Raw genomic sequence first — 23,503 nt, 5'->3', positions numbered from 1 at the left:
TTGCTTGGGTAATGGTTAATGAATTCAACAAATTTGCTTCCTCCAAAGCAATCACTGTTCACCCAGCCAGATAGTTGGCCCCTGGTGATGCATTTGCTCTGGAAGTTAAACATACACAATTCCTGCCAAGTCATCCTGGCCGAAGCTTCCCAGTTCTGGCACTGGTTTGGAGGGGGTTTTCAGTGAGATCATACCTGGCTTCCCACTAAGGGAGCCTGGAGTTTGCAGTGCCAGGAGGTACCACTGGAGACTGGAAAAGGGGCTTTGATTCAGCCCCTTTCGGTGTCCCCCAGTGAGACAGCACCAAGGTGAGCTCTGAGCATCTCTGAGCTCCTGAACCGGGGGGGAATTAAGCACCTGCCTTTGTATGTACATATCAAGCCCCAAAACTGGGTATGTTAAAAACTGCAAGTTAGTGACTACTTTGTAAAAAAAAAAAAAACAAAACCAAGAACCAAACCCAAACCCTGCCCCTCAGTCTGGAAACTTTAAGGTCACAACCAAATAAAAATGGTCTTAAAATATATACATATATATGGCTTTTCATTTTTCTTATCCATTTCATTGGAAACAAAAATAAATTTAAGGGTGATATTTGGTTTTTTAGAACGATTCTGTCCTTCTCTTTAGCTGTCAGCTGGAGCAGAAGGGATGGATGGAGATGCTGACTGTGGTTGCTCACGACGTGGCTCAGAATCTACCCGAGTTCTCCTTCATCCTCGCGAGTAACCGGGAGTAGACGGGGGCTGTCAAGGAGAAGACCGAGTTGGGTGGGACAGACACACAGCATCTTCCCTGTCCCCTCCCCTCCCTGTTATGCTACATCCTGCTTAGAGCAAGAAAACAGAATCACAGAATCACGGGGGTTGGAAGGGACCTCAAGAGCTCATCGAGTCCAACCCCCCTGCCAAAGCAGGGTCTCTAGGACAGGGTGCACAGGTCAGCATCCAGAATAAAATTCTCTTCAAGGGACAGGGATACACGAGGGAAATTAGAAAGAAGCTAGAGAGGTTGTTTTACCTAGTCGAGGATTCCTCTGAGAAACCTGCATGGAAACAAAATACAAGGTTTGCATAAATACAGCAATCATAGAATCACAGAAATCATAGAATCCCAGACTGGTCTGGGTTGGAAGGGACCCCAAGGATCACAGAGCTCCAACCCCCTGCCATAGGCAGGGCCACCAACCTCCAGGCCTGGAGCTACACAAGGTTGCCCAGGGCCCCATCCAACCTGGCCTTGAACACCCCCAGGGATGGGGCACCCACCCCCTCTCTGGGCAGCCTGTTCCAGCCCCTCACCACTCTCTCTGTAAAGAACTTCCCCCTAATATCTCATCTAACCCTTCCCTCCTTCAGCTCCAATCCATCCCCCTTGTCTTGCCAGTCTCTGCCCTTTAACAAGCTGATTCCCCTCCTGTTTCTCTGCTCCCTTCAGGGACAGGAAGGCTGCAATGAGGTCCCCCCATAGCCTTCTCTTCCCCAGGCTGAACAAGCCCAGCTCCTTCAGCCTCTCTTCGTATGGGAGGTAAGAACAGTTTGCACATCATTATCTTAGCCCCTGGTCTCCAAAAGCTATGGGTGAGTGACTCCTCATTATTGGAAGCTGACACATGCTGCCAAGGTGACATTCACTGGGTGCTGCAAATCTGGAGGCTTCGTGTTGCAAAATGTACTATTTCTTAGAGTCAAATCCCGTATAAAGGGAGGATGGGTCATGCCAGGAAGTGCATCCTGACACTGTCAGTCTGAATGTGAGATTATCTTCTGATTGTTATTCTCAAACTGTAGTTTCAGGGGCTCTACAGCAAGAGATCTTTATTCCCCCTTTACCTTGGACAGTGCTGATGCCTGTTTGAAGATCTCCAACGCAGGATCTGCGGGCTCATCCCCTCTTTCTTGTGGCCTTGAAGCTACAGGTGAGACACAGATAGCACTGAAATACTCTTCAAAGTACACAGGATGCTTCCTTCTAGGTTTTTGGAGGATGTGTTGGAAACCCCATAACAGAGTAATCCTCCTCACTAAACTGAAGCCATTGCCACAGGTCACCTCTCCCTCCCAAAGCAGCTCCACGTCACTAGGTATTTCCACCCAAGGACCTACCATGAGGCTGTAAGACAGAGTTCACAGCATAAATCACACCATTTGTGGCCATGATATCGCTTTCAGCAACAGGCTCCTTGTTGATGTGTACTACGTTGTTCTTCTGTTCAGGGGAAGAAAAAGAAAATAAAGTAGAAAATGAGAAGCTTTTGTCACCAGCTTTTGTCTCATTTTACCCCCCCCTCATTTTACATTCATTCATTCACTGCATTGCTGTGGGCGTTTTCATTCCTCTTGCCAATTAAGGGGAATATAAAAACAAATTACAGCCTGAGCAGTTTGTCCTGGAGCAGCTGGCAGGCTTTGGAGCACGGACTTTCCGAGTGCTGGGAGTGCTGTCCCACAGCAGCAGAGCCCATCACCTGATGGCAGCGGGCTCTGCTCCCCGTGCCAAGAGGGATGGCTGCAGAGACAGCATCAGGAGAGGGCAGATGAGGACTGGACATGGGAAGTGTCTAGTGGGAAAGTAGGTCAACTCAATGCAGGTGGAACACACCAGCCTTTCCAGTTTTGCCCTGCATTTTCTTCCTTATGCACAGAGTGGGTCTTGGTTTATTTATTTCCTGAAATACTCCCCCTGCTCCACCTCAATACAGGATCCTGTATTATTTTTTTCTTTTAATGTAGTGCAGAATTTGTGAAATTAAATTATAACATCTAAATAAATCCTGCTGGGTTAGAGGAGCCCATGCAGAGATCATTTTTGCTGCCCTAGAAAAGATAGGTTGGCTCAGCGAGCTATTTGTTTAATTTATTTATGCTTTTTCCCCCATGACTCAGGCTTAAATTTATAACAGCTCCTGGAAATCATTTACAATTGGTCTTCTGGGGAGAAAAGCAAAGAAAACCGCATTTCAAGACAGCCAGCTTGTTGAATTGAACACATGGCAACAGTCCCTCTGCTACAGCCCAGAAAACACTTCGGTGGGTCTGTGTGCACATTCAGAAGAGGTTCCCACACCATCCAAAAGCACATGGATGTACTTGGGTCCTTGACATGGATAGAAAAATGCAGACCAGAGCCCCATGGGCCGTGAAACCCCATCCCAGGTGACTCACCATGCTGACTTCCAGCTTGTCTCCCTGCATGGTCTTGAGCCTCACCAGGGCGTTGACGGCACCGCTCACCAGGATCTCGTCAGCCACGTGGAACTTGAGGATGTTGGCAAGCTCCTTGGCGTTACCTGGGGAAAGGAAACATTGACATTTGCAAAGGAGCATCGGCGTTTGGCTCCTGTATTTCATGTGCTAGAATGAGAGCACGTGAAAAATGCCCTAATTTCCTGAAAGTGCAAGGAGATGATGTAAAGATCAAGAAGACCAGGCACGTAAAGATTGAGAGGACCAGGCAGAAGGACTTTGTTTGCAGCTGGTTAAGACACTGAAGCGATGCCTGCCTGGACAGGTTACAATCCCAGTGAGTCCAGAAGGACACTCTCCCAGTGTCCCACCTTGGTCCATACCAACCCCGCTCTAGATGAAATCCCTGTCTCTGGGGTTTTCAATCTCACATTGTCTCAGTGCAGTGTGAACCTGCTTCTCTCACTGCTTCCATCTCCCAAGAAAGTCTAAGGCTGGGGGGAAAAGACCTATGTGAACTAAGGAAGCAGACAGACCACTGGAGTATTTGCAACCATCACTATTTTCCCACTACCAGTGCTATTTGGCAATAATTTTCATGGCTGAAACCATTGGATTCCTGGGCTGGATGGGGAAAGGTGCAGAAGAAACTTCACTTATGGCTCACCACTGAGTCTCTACCCATCTAGCCGTGTTTTGAAATAGATCTCAGGAATACAAGATGCTTCCCCTTTGCTATCTGCTTTCCAGAAGAGCCAGTGACGTGCACAGCCCTTCTCCATCTTCTCCTTCAGAGGATACAGTGTCACTAACAAAGCTCGTGGAGATGCAATCAGGACCAACCAGGCCTCCATCTACAAAACCAGAGAAGCTCCTTCAGCAAGGAGGATTTTTTCCCCTTTCATGCTTCTATCTGAACACACTGAGCTCTTTTTTCCATTACAGTTTTTCAAGGGTGGCCACAGCTCACACCCCACATCCTCACCAGCATGATTCACTACTTCATCAGGAGCATAAGCTAAATATTTGTATGAAAAAACAAGAACATCTGAAGTGTCTGCATCTGGGATACCTCATCCCTGCAGCCGTTTACAAGAGCTGCAAAACAGTCCTGAAATATTTATACATTAAGCATTACACTGGATGTGCAGCCTGATATTACCAGTTCCTCATCCCTGCACTTAAAAGGATAACCAGCTACCATGGGCAGATGCTTCCCAAATTATGATGTCAATGTTTGGTTGGGCTTTAATGAGGAGAAGACGTTACACTCAAATACCTGACATTGTTTCCAACCACAGCCAGTTTTCAACATGAACAAAATAAAACATGGTGCTGCTTACCCAGAAGAGCATCACTAAACATTCCCATGCTTTCCTCCACACCCAGCCTGCATGCCTGTGCTTTTCAGGATATTGGTCTTTGTCTGGGCTAGACTGGAATATCTGTTGTCTTCTCGGGATCAGACTGGACTTCCTACTTTGTCCTTGTACACATAGATGGAGCAACAGCTCCATCCTTTTACTACTGAAATTTCATGCAGTGTAACTTGAGGCTGAATCGGAACTGTGTTTTCTATTTGCAAAACCAACAAAACCAGACCCTCTGATCCAATGTGGTTGACAGCCACATTCTCACTTCTCCCATCCTTGGCTCACAAGGCAGAGACCTCATGGGTTCCTTTAAAATCCCCTTAGAATTATCTTGCTTACACCAGCCAGCACAGCCAGATTAAAGTCACAGTAAGTTCACAGCACACTTTTACAGACACATCTTCCAAGCTTAAGGAAAGGATAAACCCATGCTGACACTTTGTGAGAGAGTTCAGTGCCGCTCTGGGCATCCTCAGCCTTCTGCTGGGTAAGACCTATCCAAACCCATCGCATAGGAGGCCCATGCTTCTAAGAGACAGGGTCAAAGAATGAGATAAGGCTGAGAAATGTAGCAGTTTCTCCCATAGCATGCCAGTAACACCCAGCAGCTGTTGCTGGAAATGCTGTAGAAACACTCACCCATCAGTTTGTTCAGCTCGCCCTGGGGCATGGCTCGGAAAGCTTCATTGGTTGGAGCAAACACTGTGAAGGTACCTGGCCTGTTCAGGTTCTCTGTCAGACCAGCAGACTGGATAGCAGCCACCAACGTACTGCAAGGCAAAGATACATGAAACACCTCACAAGCTGCCTTTGCTGGTCTTTGGGCAATTCCATGTCGCGTTCGGGAGAGAGGGAGATGAGAAGTTGCAATTGCAAAGTCCTCCTGTGGTCCAGCAAATCAATTAACCAAAAAGAAAGTTGATTGGGTAGGAAATGAGCTGGTGAGGTCTGACCAGAGCATCTGAGAAATGGCAAAGCAACCTGGGAACGCTGATCCTTGGGGACTAAGTGGTAATGGGAAGACAGAGAGGGCTGGCCACAGTGGCTCTGGTGGGCAGAGATGGCTTAGGAGCCAGGTTCTCACAGTGTTCAGGGGGACCACACACTCTTGACTCACCATTAATTGAAGGGTTATTTGAAGTCTTGCTCCCTATAATTTAGGGATAAGACCATGTTTTTGGATGCTCTGTTAAAAAAATATAGTCATGACTATGGCACATAACAAATAGAAACTACTGGCAGCTCTTCTGCTCCCAGCTAGCACTCAGGAAGAGCAGAAAGGTTACCTGAAGCGATGGTCTGCCTTCAGAACATCCATCACCGAGCCAGATGGTGGAGTCAACATTTTGTCCACGCTAAACAGGGTTCCAAACCTTCCTCTCTTGTCATGGGCAGCAATGCAGGCATTTTCAATGCACAGGTTCTGCAAACAACATTGAAGAAAAAACCCAAAACATCAGCATATGCCTCAGGAGAAAGATGTTTATACTTTCCATGATGCTCAACTGCACTTCTGTCATGACAGCCATACCATTACAGCCATGGAGCATCGTTCAGACACACACAGCACTGCAGGAACTTACATTGCGGTACACAAAAACTCTCAGCTCCTTGTCACCCAGGGTCTGCAGCTTCTGTCCATGGTAAAGATACTTAGAGGAGAGCTGGTCTCGAACAATGTGGTTCAGAAGCAGGTTTTTCATGTTGCTGTCAACAACTGGGAGTCCATCTGCAGAAGAGGTATGGGAAGAGTCAGTGATTCACCTAAAATGATCTGCATCAGGTTTAATTGCAAAGCTAGATGCTGATGCTGCCTATAGCTGAGGCATTTGGGTGAGGGTTTGCATGCTTCTGCACTGAAACTTGGCTGAAGACTGTTTGAAGCCAATCTGTGGCCCACAGTGATATAAGAAAGGGATTTACTGCCCCGTTTACCTTTGAAGACATCATTCACTGGGGCAAGGAGGGTCACTTTCTCATTGCCAGTTAGGTGGGAACTGAGACCAGCTTGTCTGAAAAGGTCTGTAGACTTGGAAACTTCAGATTCTTGTGCCAACTCAAACAGGGTCTTAGCTGAAAAGAAAAGCACCACATAGAAACCTTGCGTTAAAGGCAATCAACCCGTCACCATAACGTATCTACACCATCTAAATCCAGTATTTCCTTGGCAAAGCAGACAAAAGAAAGGCCACAGAAAGAAAGATGTAGTGAGGCACCAGTACCTGAGTCTGGGATCAGCAGCTCATTAACAAAATGTACGACACCATTGGTTGCCAGGATATCCTTGTTGGCAATGATGGGCTTCCCATTGAGGGTCAGCTCTTCCCCACTGCAGCCCACGTCCAAGGTGGTTCCTTCCAGGGTTTCCATCGTCAGGCCAGCGATGATGGCTTCAGCACACATGGCTGACTTCAGGATGTGATGGTTCAGCAGGTCTGTAAGAGAAGCAAGTGTCTGAGTGAGCTGCAAAAATCAACCATGAAACTCCCGCAGCTTTGAGGGATCTTACTTAACGGTGAGGGCCTCCTGTACTGTACAGTATGGGGCTCTGCTCCAGAAGATATGCAGACATTTTAAACTGTGCCCATTGTAATTCAGCAGCCTGAGAAATGAAGTGCCTAAAAAGAGTCATTTTTATACACCCTTGTCAACTTCAGAAGGTTTTCTGTGGTTATTTGACCCACTTGTCAGGGGAAGTTACACCGACTCAATATTTGTTTTCCTGCATCTTGCTGAGTTGATAGAAATCACCATCCCATCCAGGAGTGCTACAGGAAGACTCAGAAAAAGGACTGCTTCAGCTCCCTCCTCCATATCTGGAGAACACCCTCTCTGCCACATCTACATGTTTGCCATGTCTTCATCCAAAGGAGCTGGCTGTCCAGCTTCAAAAGCTGGAGATGGTCAAACGTGTGTTCTGCAGCTGCTGTTGGACTGTGTCAAGGAGCTGTTCAGATGGCCTTGGGAAGGAAGTCACCAGAACTGCAAAATACTCTTCAGTCTCTCAATGGGCTCAGTAAACAAGCACTTACCCCTCAGAGCTTCTGGGTCGCCCAGGATCCTGTTCAATGTTTCTCGTGGGATCTTCTCAAAGGCTTCGTTGGTTGGAGCCAAGAGCGTGTACTGGCCTTCGCTTTCCAGCAAGCTGTTGAGGTCAGAAGCAGCCACAGCAGCCTTCAGAGGAACGAGGGAGAGGGAAAAAGACATTCAGCCAGAATACAAAGGTCAGCGTCTTTGTCCAGGCTCACACTAGGGGCCAGATTTATTAGGGCTTTTAGAAATTCAGAGGACTTATAAAAAATCTTGAATAGCTTCTTTCAGCACTTTGGTCCCTTTATAAATTTAACCCAGCCCCGTGGTTCTCTTGTACTCCAGAAATTTGAGTACAAGAGCCCTTTTTTGGCAACACTGGGAGCTGGTTCGAATACCCTAATATGCCTGGAAAGGGTCATAGTAGTTCCAGTGAATAATTCAGATCAGAACTCACAGCTGGCTGACTGCAAAACCCCTGTGCTTTTAAAGTTCCTCCTGAACTTGGCAAATACTGAGGCAAATGGCAAATAAATTGGTACTCATCAAATCCAAACAGTTCATATCTCCTAAGGCTTAGACTCACAGAATCCCAAGGTTGGAAAAGACTCCCACAGAAGAATGAGGAGCCAGACTCAGTCTACACCTCCTCTCTCACAGCAGTAGCAAGGTGACAATTATTCTCATAAAACCCTACTCATGCTGATATCAAGTACTTCTTTTCCTAAAGCAAACTAAACTATATTGGTACATGGATTTTATCATTAGGCTTTGTGTCACAGCACCTAGGCACTACCAAGCTCTTCATCCATTGCAGGGGGATGACTGACCACCTTGAAAGATCCCCAGAGCACATGAGGTGGACTCACCCGAAGGGTTTCCAGGCTTTCCTCAGTCTCAATGACCTGCTGAATGCTGTTTGTAGTGGTGCCAATGACTTTATCAATGACATGAACCACCCCATTGGTGGCATGGTGGTCAGCTTTCAAGAGCCTGGCACAGTTCACGGTCACAATCTGCAGAGGGAAAGAGCCACGGGGTGTTATGTGCACTAAGAAGGTAAAGCAGCCTCCTCTGGTTTCCCACTTCAAACACAGCGAGTGCTACAATATTGAACCAGCAGGAGCAGAGATGTGGTTTCATAAAAAAACACACCAAGAATGAGAATACTTTATCAGGAATGTTTGAAACACTTCATGTTTAAAGAGCTTTGAAAACAATCAGTGGTTTTGTCTACCCTGAATCATCACGACTAAGAAAAATATGCAAGAACCAGCACTGAGGCGAGCATCCCATTATAGAGCAGTGTGGGCAACTTCACAGCAACAGCACTGCTGAAGCTCCCTGCGGACAAATATTCTTTCCAAGCTCCTTCTAAACACATATCCTAAATCAACAGTGGTCAACCTAAGCATTACAGAGTCCTGGAGGTCCAAGGACAGCACAGGAGTTGTAAGGCAGCAGAAAAGCAAGCCTGCTGGGGGTGAGCTTAATCCAGATGTCTTACCCCGTTGGGATAGTGGTGAATATGGATAGGCAGGTCCTGGTACATCGAGTTAAGTGTGGTCCCGTGTTTCAGGTCATCCGTGAGGACCCGTTTGTTCACCATGTGGAAGCGGAGGGCATTGAGCAGCTCGATGTTAACGTTACTGACTAAGGAATCCAGAGTTTCCTGAAAAATCAGAAAAATTCACAAGTAAGCTGGATGTTGGAGAGAGCTGGGAGGTCTGGCTGCATCCAAGGTGTTTCCCAGGCATGTGTGTATTAAGTGATGCCTTCAGCCTTAAGCCACCTGTGCAAATTAAGAGCTCTACCTTTCACAGATCTTCATCTTTTGCCTTACAATAGCAGCTTGGACACCCCCATCCCTGGCAGACAAAGGGATGGTGGCAGCAAGGTCCAGTGTGGGATCACTGCATGGAAATGAGCAGCGAGGCAACAAAAGGCATCGCTCAGGGCTGGAGACAAATATGCCAGAGACCTCCTCCAAGAGCATTGTCCCTGCAAGGGGCAGGGATGGTGCAGATAGTGAGGAAAGCCAAAAAGATGCCCTCTCCCTGCCCCAACAGTTGTTCTTACAAATTGATGGGCAAGTGATTTAAAGGCAGGATATAACTGGGTAGGGGTTGTAGAGTCAGGGCTCTGTCCTGTTTACAGAGATGCCCCACTAGGATGGGAGCACCAGCAGAGCACAGGAACACTCTGGTGTGGGAAGGCTGCAGTTTACTGAGGCTCCGGTTAGGACTGGCTACATGTACCAGTTATTGAGAGCAGCAGAGTAAGGGTCAACAAGAAAAACCAAGAGGGATGGAAAGTCACTTGCTGCAGGTGTTGGTGCAACCCCTCATGGGAAGAAGCTGGGAAAACTGAACGGAGGTGATTTTTATATCCCCCCACCTGAGAGCATCCCCATCTCTCTAGGGTTGGGTCTTTCAGAAATGAAGCTCTGCAGCTGATGGACCAGCAGTACAGTGATTCCCACCTTAGAAATTCATAGTCCTTCCCACATCAGGACTGTGTTTGTTCTACTGGATGGGGCTGGATCACTAGAGAAAGCCAGAGGAAGAGGAGAAAGACGAGGAATTATATCTTACAGCAGACAAGGATGCCCAGGCCTCGTTACTCGGGGCAAAAATTGTAAAGCTTCCAGGTCCTTCGATCTCTGGCCTCAGGTTAGACCGGTCAGAGTAGAGCTGGGTGGTGGCAGACCCAACAACTCCCAGGGTTTCATAGATGTTTGAAAGTGGCAGCGCTGAAAGAAGAGAAGGTTATGTTCCCAAAGTATCCCTCACCCTTCCCTGCACCGTGGTGAACTGCAGGAGAGCTGCTGGTGAGAATGCTCAGGGAAATGAAGCATGCCAGGGAACTTGTATCTGTTCATTAATTAGACAACAAATAATCACAGCCTGACAGCTCCAGCCTCAATTACAGCAGTGCAATGCAGGATCTACTGCATCTCTTCAGGTTTAAATGGAGTCACTCTGGATTTATATGGATGTGAATTAAAGCAAGCAAAGATTTTAGTGGCTTTCACCCAATCCTTGTTTATGCTCCAGTTTTGGTGCTCAGAGCTGGCAGCTCAATGCCAGTCTCGGGTCTCTGCTGACCATCTGCACCAGCCCATGTGGTTAACTGGGTGGCATCAAACTTCAGAGGAAGGAAGCGTTCAGAAAGCAAAAGCAGACTATGTCTTTCTTCAGCAGACCCCAGTTAATTCCCTCCCAACCCCCACCAGCGTGTTTCTCTTAAATGCAATTTTGCTCAACTCATGCTTGCTAAAATAAAAGCGAGCAGAGATTGGCAGAGCTGTCACTACTCTCTCATTCCTCTGTACCATGTTTCCAATACAGCTATATTACTTACTGGAATAAAGTGTTCCCCCGGCCCTCCAGTGCTTGGCTAAGCTTAATTATATCTACAGTTTTGTCTGGCACATTTGGCACGCTTTGGAGCTGAGCTGGCACTCAGCTGGGGCTCTGCCAAGCCCATTTTTGCCTTGTTCATGGCAAAATTGCACCAACTGCACAAATCAAATCCACTTTGAGGGATTTTCTAGCATCTCCCTTTACCAGGCAGCTGTATGATTTTAAGAAGTCTAAAAAAGTCAAGTGTTATTTTTACCAGCTGGGCAGCCTTTTTCTCCAGGAACTTTTTCATATCCAGGACAGCACTCGTAACTGATCACCCTGCAATGAGAGATGGATATGGCAGATTAACTGATGGCGTCTCACTGCTTTTTCTCTATTTGCTATAGCTCTGTGGCCATCCATATTTGGTGATGTTTCTAAGCAGACTCTGAGTTAGAAATATAGACTTGAACAAAAGACAAACCACAATTTTTATCTCCTTTAGGGCCGCAAGCTGCCAATTTCTCCACAGAACAAAAGCAGACACGATTTCTGTTCAAAACCACACTTTCCAGGAGACGTTGTACAAACAGCAGATAGAAGCTGATGCCACGGTCCCAGCAGATGTGAGTGTGGTTCATTTGGGCATGTTTCCCACAGGATTTGGGGAATCTCCCCATCTGACTGCTGCTGTCACATCTGATCACTGTTAGGGCAACACATTCTGACTCCGGCGTGGCTGCTTTACCAAGCCAGCCAAGTGCTTCCCCTTCATTTCACCCCATTCCTGTCCACCACCAGAAATGATTTGATTACTTATGGCAAAATCCACAAGACAGACCCTGAGGGAAAGGAGCATCCTCAGTCTTGGATGCACTGGGTTTGGGATAAGCCCTGCAAGGAGAAATGTCACTGCATCCATGGGCACCCCTGGGTAGCATCGAGCACACCTATCTTGGCTAACACTGGATACATCCTTGTGAGCATCCTCAGTGCAGCACTACCTCCCAGCTGGCTGCAAACTCAGGGCAATCCTGTGGCTTTGTAGACCCTACACAGAGCTGCCTGACTGCTGTGTCTATCATCGGCTGATGGATCAATCTGATTCTCAAAGATGGTCATTTGAAAGACTGTATTTTGATACTGATAGGGGCAGGGGAAGAAAAAGAAAAACAAGAAAACCAACCAAACCCCAACAAACCAATCCAGAACTTGCCCGTTTCACTTTTCACAGGGGATTTTTTTCACCTACTGCTCTTTCACTTGGTGTGAAGCCACCTGACTGATGGGCTAAGAGAGGAAGGGAATAGGTGTTCCTCCCAAAGACAAGCAATTCCTCTGTGCTCCCGGCTGGATCCGAGACAAGTAGGATGCTGTATCGCCCAGCCTCAGCACACTCACTCAAAGAGAAAGGAAAATCCTCAAGCTTCAGATATTTGTCATCATTTTAACACCGTTAACAAACAGTGGAAATGCCTGGGGTTTAAGAGCAAATTCTTCAGGGTAATTAAGAGCCAGTAAGTGAAACAAATACCTGCTTTTCTGTGACAGAAGCAAATAAATTCTCTGTCACGGTTTCCTAAGAGAATTACAAAGCAAACCCAGACTGATTGTCTAGACATTATATATTCCATGTGGGAAAGAGTTTGCCTAAAGCAATCCCTTCCTTTGACTACTGGAGATCTTAACACCCTGCTGCTCCGCTTTCCCCAGCCCCCCTGTCTCGTGTTCATTAGAAACACACACTTTCCTCCCCCTGCCACTTCCCTCCCCTACCACCAATTTCTCTTTTTTTCACCCTAGAAACTAAATCCAGTCTAGACAGTTCCCTCAGTTCAGACCTGTAATCAAAGACGAAGAGCTGATTAAAGAGAAATCATTCCAAAGTTCAGCATAAATAATTCCCCAGTGCTGACGTAAGCTTTAAAGGGCTTATTTATAGATCGATTGGAGATTAATGAGCTGTGACGAAGGGGCAGGATACTGATGCACGGGGGGCTCACTGGCTCAGGGGCTGCCGCACTGGTCAGGTGCCTGCTGAGATGGGAGGGCACCAGGAAGGGATGGAGGGACCACCACCTGCTTTTCAGCTGCTGTCTGCTTTTCATCGGGTTCATGGGCATCTCCAGCACCACCCTACAGGGAAAGGTAGTGGCAAGAAGCACCAAGACCAGTGATGGGGCCAGCTCTACCCATGCAGGGGCTCCTTTAAGCCCCAAGTCTCATGTTCCTCCTGAAGGTGACCTACCAGCATCACCTGGTACTCATTCTGCTCTCCAGCATTTTGAGTTGAGCACCAGAAAATTTCTGCAAAGGGCCACAGGAACACAGAGGTGCTCAGCCAAGGGTTTGCACCTACAAAGAGCAAGGGATGGGGATTGTAAATCCAGCTTCAATTTCAGCCGTTCGCTCTCCCACAGCTGGTGGACTTGGTGGAAGCACAAGACCACCCAAATTTGTGTGGGCCAGTGTTGGGGGGGTCACTCAAGACTGGGTTCAGGGCATCCTCCCAAGCGGTCCTGCAGCCACCTCCAGCCCTTGGGGAAGAGCAGCTGAAGGCTGTCCTGCCTCACTTGCAGGACTCTGCATCTCAATCCACACGGGAGGAAGGCTGCTCCTCCTGTCCTCCTCCTGTTGGGTTGCATGGCCAAAGGCAAAGAGCTTGAATGCTCAGAACCACGGCTCTGCACGGCAGGCTCTGCACAAAAGCCTTTGGAGCCGCTGAGTCCAGTGGCTACAGACCGCTGCACCGGGACACAGCGGATGCCAGCACCGTGGGTTAAATAAGCAATGCCCTCCTACAAAGAGCATTTGTCATCCACTCTGCAACGCCTCTGACCACAATTTCCTGACCTCCCCATTGAGTAATTTCAAGTCAAATCTGTAGTTTTTCAGCCTCTGGTTTGGAAACGCTGTTCTTTCTGGAACATCTATCTGGGTCTGACTGCAGGAGCAAGCTCCTGGCTTTTATTAGTCATTGTTTCACCACCACTGCATTCTCAGGATCTGAAATTAAATTTTAAGTGCATTTTTCAAGGTAATAAAAATAAGCTTAGGCCTATATTAGTGAATAAAGATTCATTTGTAATAATTTCCTGTAATAAAACCCATATGTTTGGGTTTGTAAAATAAGTGCCAGAGAGTAATTTTATTTTTTTTTCCTGAACTGAGCAAAGTACATCAGACAAGAAAAGGAAAGTTAATTTAAAAGGGGAACCAAAAAAAAAGGAACATATTAACAGGCAACTTACTGCCACTAGTTATTCCTCAAAAAGTAATCAAAACCCACATTTATGTATGTTGTCTTTTCATTCTTGAGACAAAAAAGTGTGTGGGGACGCCCAACATATTCAATTGCAACCCCAATTCTGGAAGAACAAGTCCAGCGTATAAAGAAAGTAGAAAAATATAGGAAAATCCAGGCACAATGATGAGAATATACTCTAAATAAACCATTGCTTTGGCTTCAGAATAACCAACAGTGGAAAATTACCTAATTACCAAAACAATCTTGTTTCAGTGCTCATTACAATCAAAGTGGTGTCAGACTTCTTGCCAACTGTCTTATCTTGCTTCATCAGCAAGCAATGCAATGATAAAAAATGTACATAAATCCTCTATGTAATATCTCCCTCACCGTGTGAGCCAAAGCTTCAGCAAAGGGAACCAAAAAGGAGGGGAAAAAAGCAGACAAAGAGATAAGAGGCATCATGTGATGCATGGGTTGAAGTTTCCATCGCACACACCCAGCCCCAGTACAGCATTCCACCCCTGGGGACCAAAAGATGCTGCTCAAGAAGCAAGGCTGCAAAGCCTCACCCCCCATCCACTGTTTTGCAGCTGGAACCTCTTCCTTTCTGCCTGCTGCACCCCTGGGGGACACTGAGCCTAGAGCAGCCATCGAAAAGTGATGCACATGGAGACAAGACTAAAGACCAGGCACATCCACATTCCCTGAGATGGCTTTCCTTGCTGCTCATGTCTCCAGTGGTCCAGTATCAAGGCTGTTGAGCATTAAGAAAAGAAGCCTGAGAAGGGCTCTGAGCAATGGTTATCAATATCTGAAGGGTGGGACACAGGGGAAAATGGCCAGCCTCTTCTCAGTGTCTGTGGGGACAGGACAAGGGGTGATGGCCTCAAGTTAGAGCACAGGGAGTTCCTCACCTTCTTTCCGGTGAGGGTGAGGGAGCCCTGGGACAGGCTGCCCAGGGGGTGTGGAGTCTCCTTCTCTGGAGAGATTCGAGCCCTGTCTGGATGCCGACCTGTGTGACCTGTCCTAGGGACCCTGCTTTGGCAGGGGGGTTGGACTCGATGATCTCTGGAGGTCCCTTCTAGCCCCTGCGATTCTGTCTCCTGATGCAGGATGAGATCATCCAAGGAGAGAAGTTACACTACAGGCTTGAAGCAACTTTTCTACCTCACTCACCCAGGGCTGAATTTCTCTGCTGCGAGTGAGCTCTGCAGGAGCTCAGCTTCACTTTGCTGCAGTACCTGGTCTCTCACTTCCCTCTTGCCCTTTCTACCTGCTTGAAAACAGGGCTTAGAGCAGGAAAAGAAAAATCCAAACATCTTCCCACGTGCAGCATGCTTCCAACTGGTGGCACCACTGACACTTGAAGCAAATGAGGGTGACAGCCAGGTCAAATGCAAAGCAGAAGAGATGGGTAAAGCCTCTCCTATCTCAGGACTGCTCTTCTTCTAAGTGGGAAAAACTTTTTAGGAGAGGGAGTGAAATGACAATGCTTATCCAGCTCCACCACCCCCACCATTGCACAGCCAGCTTCAGGAGAGGACTTCTGACTATGGATCCATCTAATCATGCCAGTGAACATGCCAAATCCAGACTCTTTCTGTGGTATAAAGGCATCTGGTGATGTGAAAACCTCTCAAGGACCAGCTCAGTCCCATGCAATGGGCCAGTTTGGAGGGTTCACGCTCACCACCATTAGCTGTGCCCACGCACTCTCAGGCACAGAGGCACTGAGCACTGTGCAGCATCAGGTCCCTACACTGTTTTTAGAGTCTGACTGCTGCAGCATAACGCACTATGTCCTTTAAGGATGTCCTTTATGGCTGGAACGCCTCCTGATTGCTTCCATACGCCAGGAGCGACGCATCCAGTGGGAGTCATCACCAGCAAACGCTTGTAATCAGAGCTGTTCCAGGGTCCTCTGGAAAATTTGAGTCAAGGCACGTGTCTTTTGTTCTGCACAGGCACTGCTAAAGGGCAACACAGGGCCCGGGCTCAAAAATGGCTAGGAAGAAAGAGGACAATGACACCCATTGTTGAGATGATGCAAAGCGAAGAATAGTGAGCAAATTCCGTGTATAATGGGAACATTATCTCATAGGTTAGCAGGCAGGTTAATGCTGTGCATGCTTCTCTCTCAGTGATGCATCATTGGATTAGACAGTTGAGTAAAAGCAGAGAAAATGAGGTTAGAAGAGATCACCCCATCTCCTCAAGTGAAACCACGGAGCGCTGCCAGGTGCCAGTTGTTCCACTGCTTTCTGGAGACAAGTGGATGAGTTTGTCTCTGCCAGAGAGCTGTGCACTTAGGTTACTTCAGTTTAGCTTCTGATTTGCTTCAGAGCTGAAGAAATCCGTGGCCAGACTGCTTTGCCTTTCTGTGACCCTAACAGCAAAGCTTTCTCACACCCACAGCAGAGTCATGTTTTCTGCAGAGACCTACTCAGCTGCTCTGTTATCAGAAGAGGCAGTGCTGATACCATGCTGCCATGCCATAATCTTGACCATATTACAACCAAAAAGCCACCATTTGGCCAAGAAGAGAGCCTGAAGTCTCATTACCCAAATTAAGTAAACTAAGTCTTCCCAAATCTGGCAGTTTTGCAGAATTAAAGGGCAGGGCGGGGGTGGAGTGTGGGAGATGTTTGTTTATTTTGACAATATTGTTTTTCCTTTCTGTTCCTGTAAACTGGGTATAAGGGGAACCACTACCCACGCTCACTATATATACAGGCTCATCCTGCAGTACATCCTCCTGACCTACAGAACTTTAGACGACGCGTGGGTAGCACGATGAAAGGCCATGAGCAGTGTGCAGTGATGGCTCCTGGTTTGTCTCCCTCCCCCTCACACTGGACACACAAAATGAATCCCATGGCCATCCATCACAGCTAAACCAACGAAGGCACCCGAAATAAAAGCAACAGAGGTTACCATGGTTCAAGACCTCAAAGTCTGCTGTTGACTACAGAAACAGAATGTATTTAGTCTGCAGTAAAGACCAGCATCTCCCTATAGATCTAATTACAATTTACATTGGACCATACCAGAAACCCACAAGATGATTTTCTGCTGTTTATTCTTGACCCTGCAGACCCAGGACCAGACTTGACCCACAGCTCTGACCCCCCACAGCCAGCACTGTTCAGGGCATCTTTGCACTGATACTGGGTAACGTGGAGGTGCATGCTGAAGTGTGGGCCAGCAAACATGTCTGAATGCCCAGTTTGGCCTACAACAAGGAAAAAGATTCTCTGCTCCTGATCTACAGCCTGGCAGATCGTCAAGCATGCATACCCCTAATTATCTGCTGACTACATCTTTCAAAAGAATGTCCCGAGGCTGTTTACACAGATACTTTATGCAACAGCTACTCGAGTATTTCTGCCTGCAACTGTAGATATGGAATTGGCCTGCACATCTAATTAACTTTCCTGGTGGAGTCATCAGAGAGTGTTGGGTAAAAACAACACCTCTTTCCCCTTATTTCTCTTTTCCCTTCCAAAGCAAACATATATAGATGAATTTTATGTTCTCTCCAATATCCATCAGCTCTGCATTGCCTTCCCCCCTCACCCTTTCCTTCTTCTCTTCAGTCTGGGCAGCACTGAGCCCAGCACGGAGAGCGACACAGCCAAGTACTAGAAAACATCTGGTATGCACTTCATTACCGTGCTGAGAGCTATATAAGGATGCACAGAAATGCAATCAGAATAAACCATCAGGGTTTACACAGTACTTTCCATTCTTAACATCTAAGTGGTTTAGGATCGTGTTTGCCATTTGAGGGGGGGAAAAACCCAGCCACACTGTCTGCTCGTCCCCTCTATGATGGGGTCTCTGGGAAGACCCTGGCCGGTGCTCGGGTACTTACGTTGACTTTCCGCAGATCTTCCTCTGGTACCACTGCTTGCAGTTGGTGAAGTATTTCCTGTTCGTGCCGATCAGCTTCTGCACCGCGCACACATTGGGGCTACCGGTAACGACAAAGAAGAAGAGGGTCCTGTAAGCCTCCCTCCTCCCAGTGCTGACCCCCGGCACGGAGCCAGGGCCCACCTGGCAGCACCCAAAAAGCCCTGCTCAAGTGAGGAAATGTTGGGTCAGCTCGGTAGATCTGGCTGCTGTGACATGGAGAAAGCAGTGAGAGATCTCTCTTCACTCTGCCAGCAGATCTTTTTCTTCAGAGTGCAAGTTTTGGTTTTTCCATGTTCCCACCCTCCCCAAAGTACAAAGAAACTAAATTTAAAATAATACTTTGGTCAGTATCTCTATGGTGAACAGCTGCTTACAGTTTGGGATCCCTGCCTTATGATGCAGGAATTCAAATACCCTTCCAATAAACCCCATTATTTTGTTTAGGACATAAAGAAGGGCAGATATTTATCAGACCAACTTGCAACCAGAGCAGATACGTTCACTGTATGATAAACTGATCCGATCCTGGACATGGATGCTGAGCTGCTGCTGCACCAGGGCAGGGTCAGATCAGACATCAGGAAAAAGTTCTTCCCCAAAAGGGTTATGGGACACTGGGACAGCCTGCCCAGGGAGAGTGTTGAGTCACCAACCCTGGATGTATTTAAAAGATGGGTAGATGAGGTGCTGAGGGATATAATTTAGTAGAGGACAGGAACGGTTGGACTCGATGATCTCAGACCTAGTGATTCTGATGGGGAAACAGTGCAAGTGGCACTGCTCACTCAGGTCTCGACACAGCAGGTACAATAGCACACTCTGACAGTGACCATCGTAAGGTACTGAGAGCTACTTCTCAACCAGAGAAGCAGACTTTTGGCATGACGTGTGACTAACCCCACTCAGAGCTGACTGCAGCCTTTCAGCTTTCTAAGAAGCGGTGGCACTGCGAGCAAAGATGTGGTCAAACAGGGAGTTTACTCATAGCTAGTTTGGCCAGCACAGCATTTCCCTGCTCAGCCTGGCTCACCATCTCCACAGTTCATGTGCCAGCAGCCCTGGCCACGGACGTGGGCAGCGCACGGTCAGCGCATGAGATATGATTTATGGATCTGGGATGTGAGGCCACCAACTGCCTCTGGGCTTGAGCCAGAGGTGTAGCGAATGCCCGCGCAAGCTGGAGATGCTCTGCCCAACTGAGGCTGAATTCCCAACGCCAACACCATGCCCCACTTAGAGCAGCAGCACCAGAAGTATGCGCAGTATTGGCTGCCAATGAGATGGAGGGAAAACAAATAATTAAGCAAAATACATAAACCATCCCGTCAGCCCATCAGAAGCACTCTGCACTGTCCAAGGCAGAGCTGTCATTCACACAAATGAAACTCTGGATGGGGCCTGGGGATGCTGTTGTAAAAGCTCTTGTTGATCTGTTCAGGAGCACAGGCAGCAGCCTGCTTCACGCTGGGTTTGACCGAGGCGCTGCCCGCTTGCCTACCAAAATTAACAAAAGCAGGGGTTGCAGCCCAACCACCAAGTCTTCCCGTGGCTGTGCTTGCTTTCCCCTGGCATCCCAAATCCATCTCTCTCCAAATCGAGCCAGCCTGCCCATCATTAGCATGAATTAACATGAGGGTCTCCTATATATTGGCTAAGTCCAGCGCCAGTCTCAGCAGGAGCTTGGCTTGCCTTCAATGAGCCTTTGTTGATGTGGCTGCTGCAGGGCTCTGCAGAGACAGGATCCGACCCTGCACAGCCCCAGCACCTTCATCCTGCCCCGAGGGGAAAGTGAGAGCCTGTGGGGCCTGGGGGCATTAGGCTCACTCTCATTGCTGCCACATCCAGTAGTTTGTTTCTGCCTGACAGCATTTAATTCTCTTTCTGTATATACAGTGAGGGACAAGGAGAAAGAATCTACTGATAGAACTGTTAGAAATCACAAAGCCAAACCTTCAGCTGGTGCAAACTGGCCTGGGCTCAGTAATTTCCACACCAAGTCATCACTTAGAGAGACGTCTGTGCTCTCTGACTCAGCCCACCTTGGCTACCCCAGCCCCGCCGCGCCGAAATATGGTTCCAATTACATCGAAATTCCAACCCTTGCCTGGATCTCAGCGTCTGGCTGACGGCAGTGGACAATCCCTCTAATATTCGTCTTGACAAGCCTGGCTACTGAAGGACTTGTTTGATCACTTCCCCCCCTCCTTTTCCCGGGAGCAGCCTGCCAAGAAAACCCTTGCACCTTCAGGACAGCATCAAACCCGGCGCTGCCTTGCTCCTTCCTCCCTGCCCGGGATCGCAGCTCCATGGGGCTGCTGCTCCCTCACTGACTTACCAGGGAAAACTTCTTCCCAGTTTTTCCTCAGTGTGGAAAAAGCCCCCCCAGGGCCGTGTTATCAATGATTCCCACAGGCAGGCTATAGTAGCAGCTCCCTGCGGTGCGTGTTCTGGTCCTTTGCCCAGTCTGGCTTAAAATGAATTTGTCAACACTCTCCCCTCTCCTCGTTGGAGTTCATCACCTCTGCCATGCCGTTCCCAGCCAGCCGCGCTGACTCGAGGATAAAACTCCCTATTGTTCCCCTTCAGCTGAAGCTTTCTACTTGTCAGGCAGCAGCTGGGAGCTGCTGGGGCAGGGGCTGCCCTTTGGAAAGGGATAGAGAAGAGCAGGACCCACTGTGCAGCCCCAGCGTGCCTATGGCCATGGACCACCACGTAGTGCCCACAAAGCCCAGTGGGTTTGGGAAGAGCGCTCCTAAGCTTTCATCTGCAAATATTAATGTGACGTGTACACATCTCAGCTGCTCTCCTGGGCATGAGCTTATTCACTTCAAAAAAAAGAGTTAAGATGCAGAAGGTTTGCTGCAGAGCCAAGCTCTCCCACCCAACTGCCTCAGCTCACCAGGAGCACTGATGGTGTGTGGGGATGCTCACAGCAGGAGGGGTGGCGATCCTGGCTGCACACCCCTCCTGACTGCCATCCTGCAAGCAAAGCTCACCTCACATCCGTGATCTTTTTGGCTAGTTTTGTGTTGCTGTATCTCTTTGGCATGCCATTAATCAACCTTCAAAATTCAGTTGATGTTTAAAAATGAGCACAGTATAAACTGCTCTCTCTCTATCAGAAAGGGACCAGTGAGCCGTGTGCTGTGGTCAGCCACACTGGGTTTATCTCAGCATAACTTCACTTCATGTGGAAACCCTGGCATGCTCATTCCTTGCATCTCCCAAAGATCTCATGCACATGCATGGTAATCACATCTCACCCTGTGCCTCCACTGATTGCACGGGGAGGAACAGGCTTCTCTCTGTGGAGATGAGTGTGCAGGTTTACACCAGGACTGCACTCACCTACTGAGTCTGAGCAAACTTCTGCCCCAGGGCTATCAGCAGAACTGGATATTTACCTAATTTCAGATCATGTAGAGATGAAGAACAAGACTCACTGTATTCATACACACACCATTGCAATTCTTTCATTGTTGGGATATTACAATGAGACATCAGCCCAGAATACATCTGTTGGATTCTGTACCTGATCAGAGATATAAACAGCCTACCCCATGTCATAAATACCGAGCTGAACCCCTGCCAGATAATGTATCCACTCACATTAGTTAAGTTTTGGTTGTTTTTTTTCAGGAGTATCCCACGACCCTGCCTTCAGCAATCTGCTTAAATGGAAGCTGCAGCTCAATCAATGTCACCATCCTGACAGACAGAGGCCAGCTGAAAAAGTCTGTCATCCTTTCAACCTTCTGAATTCCCAATAAAATTTAAAACCAGTGGGAACAACTAGTAACATTGGGTTAGTTTTCCACCTTCCAGTGAAGACTGGATTTACTCATTCCCTAAACATACTGTTCATCTACCAAGAGAGGTCTACATGCATTTTATTGGAGATCCCTTATCTCAAGAGAGTTTATGAGTACAGAAGTGATTACTTTTGTCAAGGAAACTTCAAAGGCTTACTGGGGGGTCCAGTCAAAGACTAAGTTGGTGCTTACTCCACAAAGCCACTGCTCTGCCACTGAACCAATTTTCTTTCTTTTTCTATACATTCATGAAACTGAGAACACCTTCAGCAAGACCTTTAACCATCCAAAATCTGGGGATTCCCCGCCCCCTCCCCCCCCCCCCCCCTTTTACTTTAATGGGGATAAGGAATCACTGAGGGGTCTAAGAAGCCATCTGCAGTATTACCTTCCTGGAAAGAAGGGGGAAAGTTTTTAAAGAAAGAAAAAAAGGTTACCCGAGGAGGAAAGCAGAGTCGTTATCCCGGGAAGAAAGTGCCTGGCCAGAGCCTCCCCGCGGGGCCGAGCTACCGGCTGCCCCGCACCGGCCCCGGGCTCCGCGGCGCCTCCGCACCCGCACAAAGCGCCCGACGGCCGGAGCGCGGCGGAGACACCGGAGACACCTTTCCCCCCGGCACTGCTGCAAGCGGGGGGGAGTAAAAAGGTTATGTGCATGTTTCTCTCCCCCCCTCCCCTCCCGTCTCCCCGGTGGGGGTGCGGAGAGCCGCCCGCTCGCCGCGCTTACCCGTGCTGCCGGCCGCGGAGCCGGCTGTGCTGCAGGACCTGCTGGTACGGGGACTTGGCGGCGGCGGCGAGGCCCAGCACCAGCACCACCAGCAGCAGCAGCAGCGGCGGGTACGCCATGGCCGGGAGGCGATGGGACGGGACGGGCCGGGACGCGACGGGACGGGCGGGCGGCGGCAGCGCGCCCCGTTAAATGCGGCGGCGGCGGCGCGGGGGCGGGGAGCGGCGGTGCGGCCCCGCGGGGGGAGCGGAGCCGCCGCCCGGCCCGGCCTGGCCCGGAGGGAGGGGAGGGGAGAGAAGAGGAGGGGAGAAGGGGCCGCCCCCCCAGATAGGCGACCGTCCGCCCACCCGTGTCCGTCGGTCGGTCTGACCGGCCGTGCTCCGCAGCCCCGCCGCTGAGGGAGCAGAAAGCGGCCGGGGGCTGGGACGGGGGCGGGATGTCTCCATCCTCCCTTCCAGCTCAGCGCTTCGTCCACAATCGCTTTTGCTTCTTCTGGACTTTTGTCCCTCCACCAACCGCCAGCCAGTCGGGACTCGGAACGGGGTGGTGGAAGTGGCAGGCTCCGGGGGGCTCCCATCGATCTCAGCCCCTCTGCCAGAACCCCGCTCCACCCCAGGCTGCTTTCCTGGCTGCTCCCCCCGCCTGCCCACAGTCTGTTTGATGCCACCCCATGCTGCCTCTCCCAGAGTCCTCCCAGTGTCCCCCGACCCTTTCAGCGCTGTCGGGAGTCACCCGTGGTGAGCGGTTTGATTTCCTTTCTATCAGGGCAGGAGCAATACGGCTGCCATTGGCATAACCCCCCCGGCCAGGCTGCTTACATACGGCTGCGGGGTGAAGCCCAGGGGTGGGTTTTGCAGCCAGCCACGC

The 23,503-nt window shown here is 48.9% G+C and overlaps 1 protein-coding gene across 1 annotated transcript; it reads right to left on the bottom strand.

Annotated features, from left to right (window-relative positions):
- Positions 1–592: 592 nt before the first annotated feature.
- TGFBI (transforming growth factor beta induced) lies at positions 593–22,755 on the bottom strand (the record flags this gene model as incomplete). The annotated part of the gene is made up of 17 exons (XM_084268764.1): positions 593–746; positions 1,021–1,045; positions 1,833–1,912; positions 2,106–2,208; positions 3,165–3,289; positions 5,198–5,328; positions 5,845–5,981; positions 6,142–6,287; positions 6,494–6,631; positions 6,781–6,993; positions 7,591–7,732; positions 8,458–8,604; positions 9,096–9,260; positions 10,183–10,340; positions 11,210–11,274; positions 18,060–18,158; positions 22,637–22,755. 17 exons carry the CDS (start codon positions 22,753–22,755, stop codon positions 691–693), a joined length of 2,049 nt encoding a protein of 682 aa, XP_084124890.1. The 3' UTR covers positions 593–690.
- Between the last annotated feature and the right edge of the window lie 748 nt (positions 22,756–23,503).

Source organism: Gallinula chloropus, assembly GCF_964237585.1.
Source record: "Gallinula chloropus genome assembly, chromosome: 10".
NCBI lineage: Eukaryota > Metazoa > Chordata > Aves > Gruiformes > Rallidae > Gallinula > Gallinula chloropus.
The sequence above is the reverse complement of the archived record's forward strand: the minus strand, read 5'-3'. Positions and strand labels throughout refer to the sequence as shown.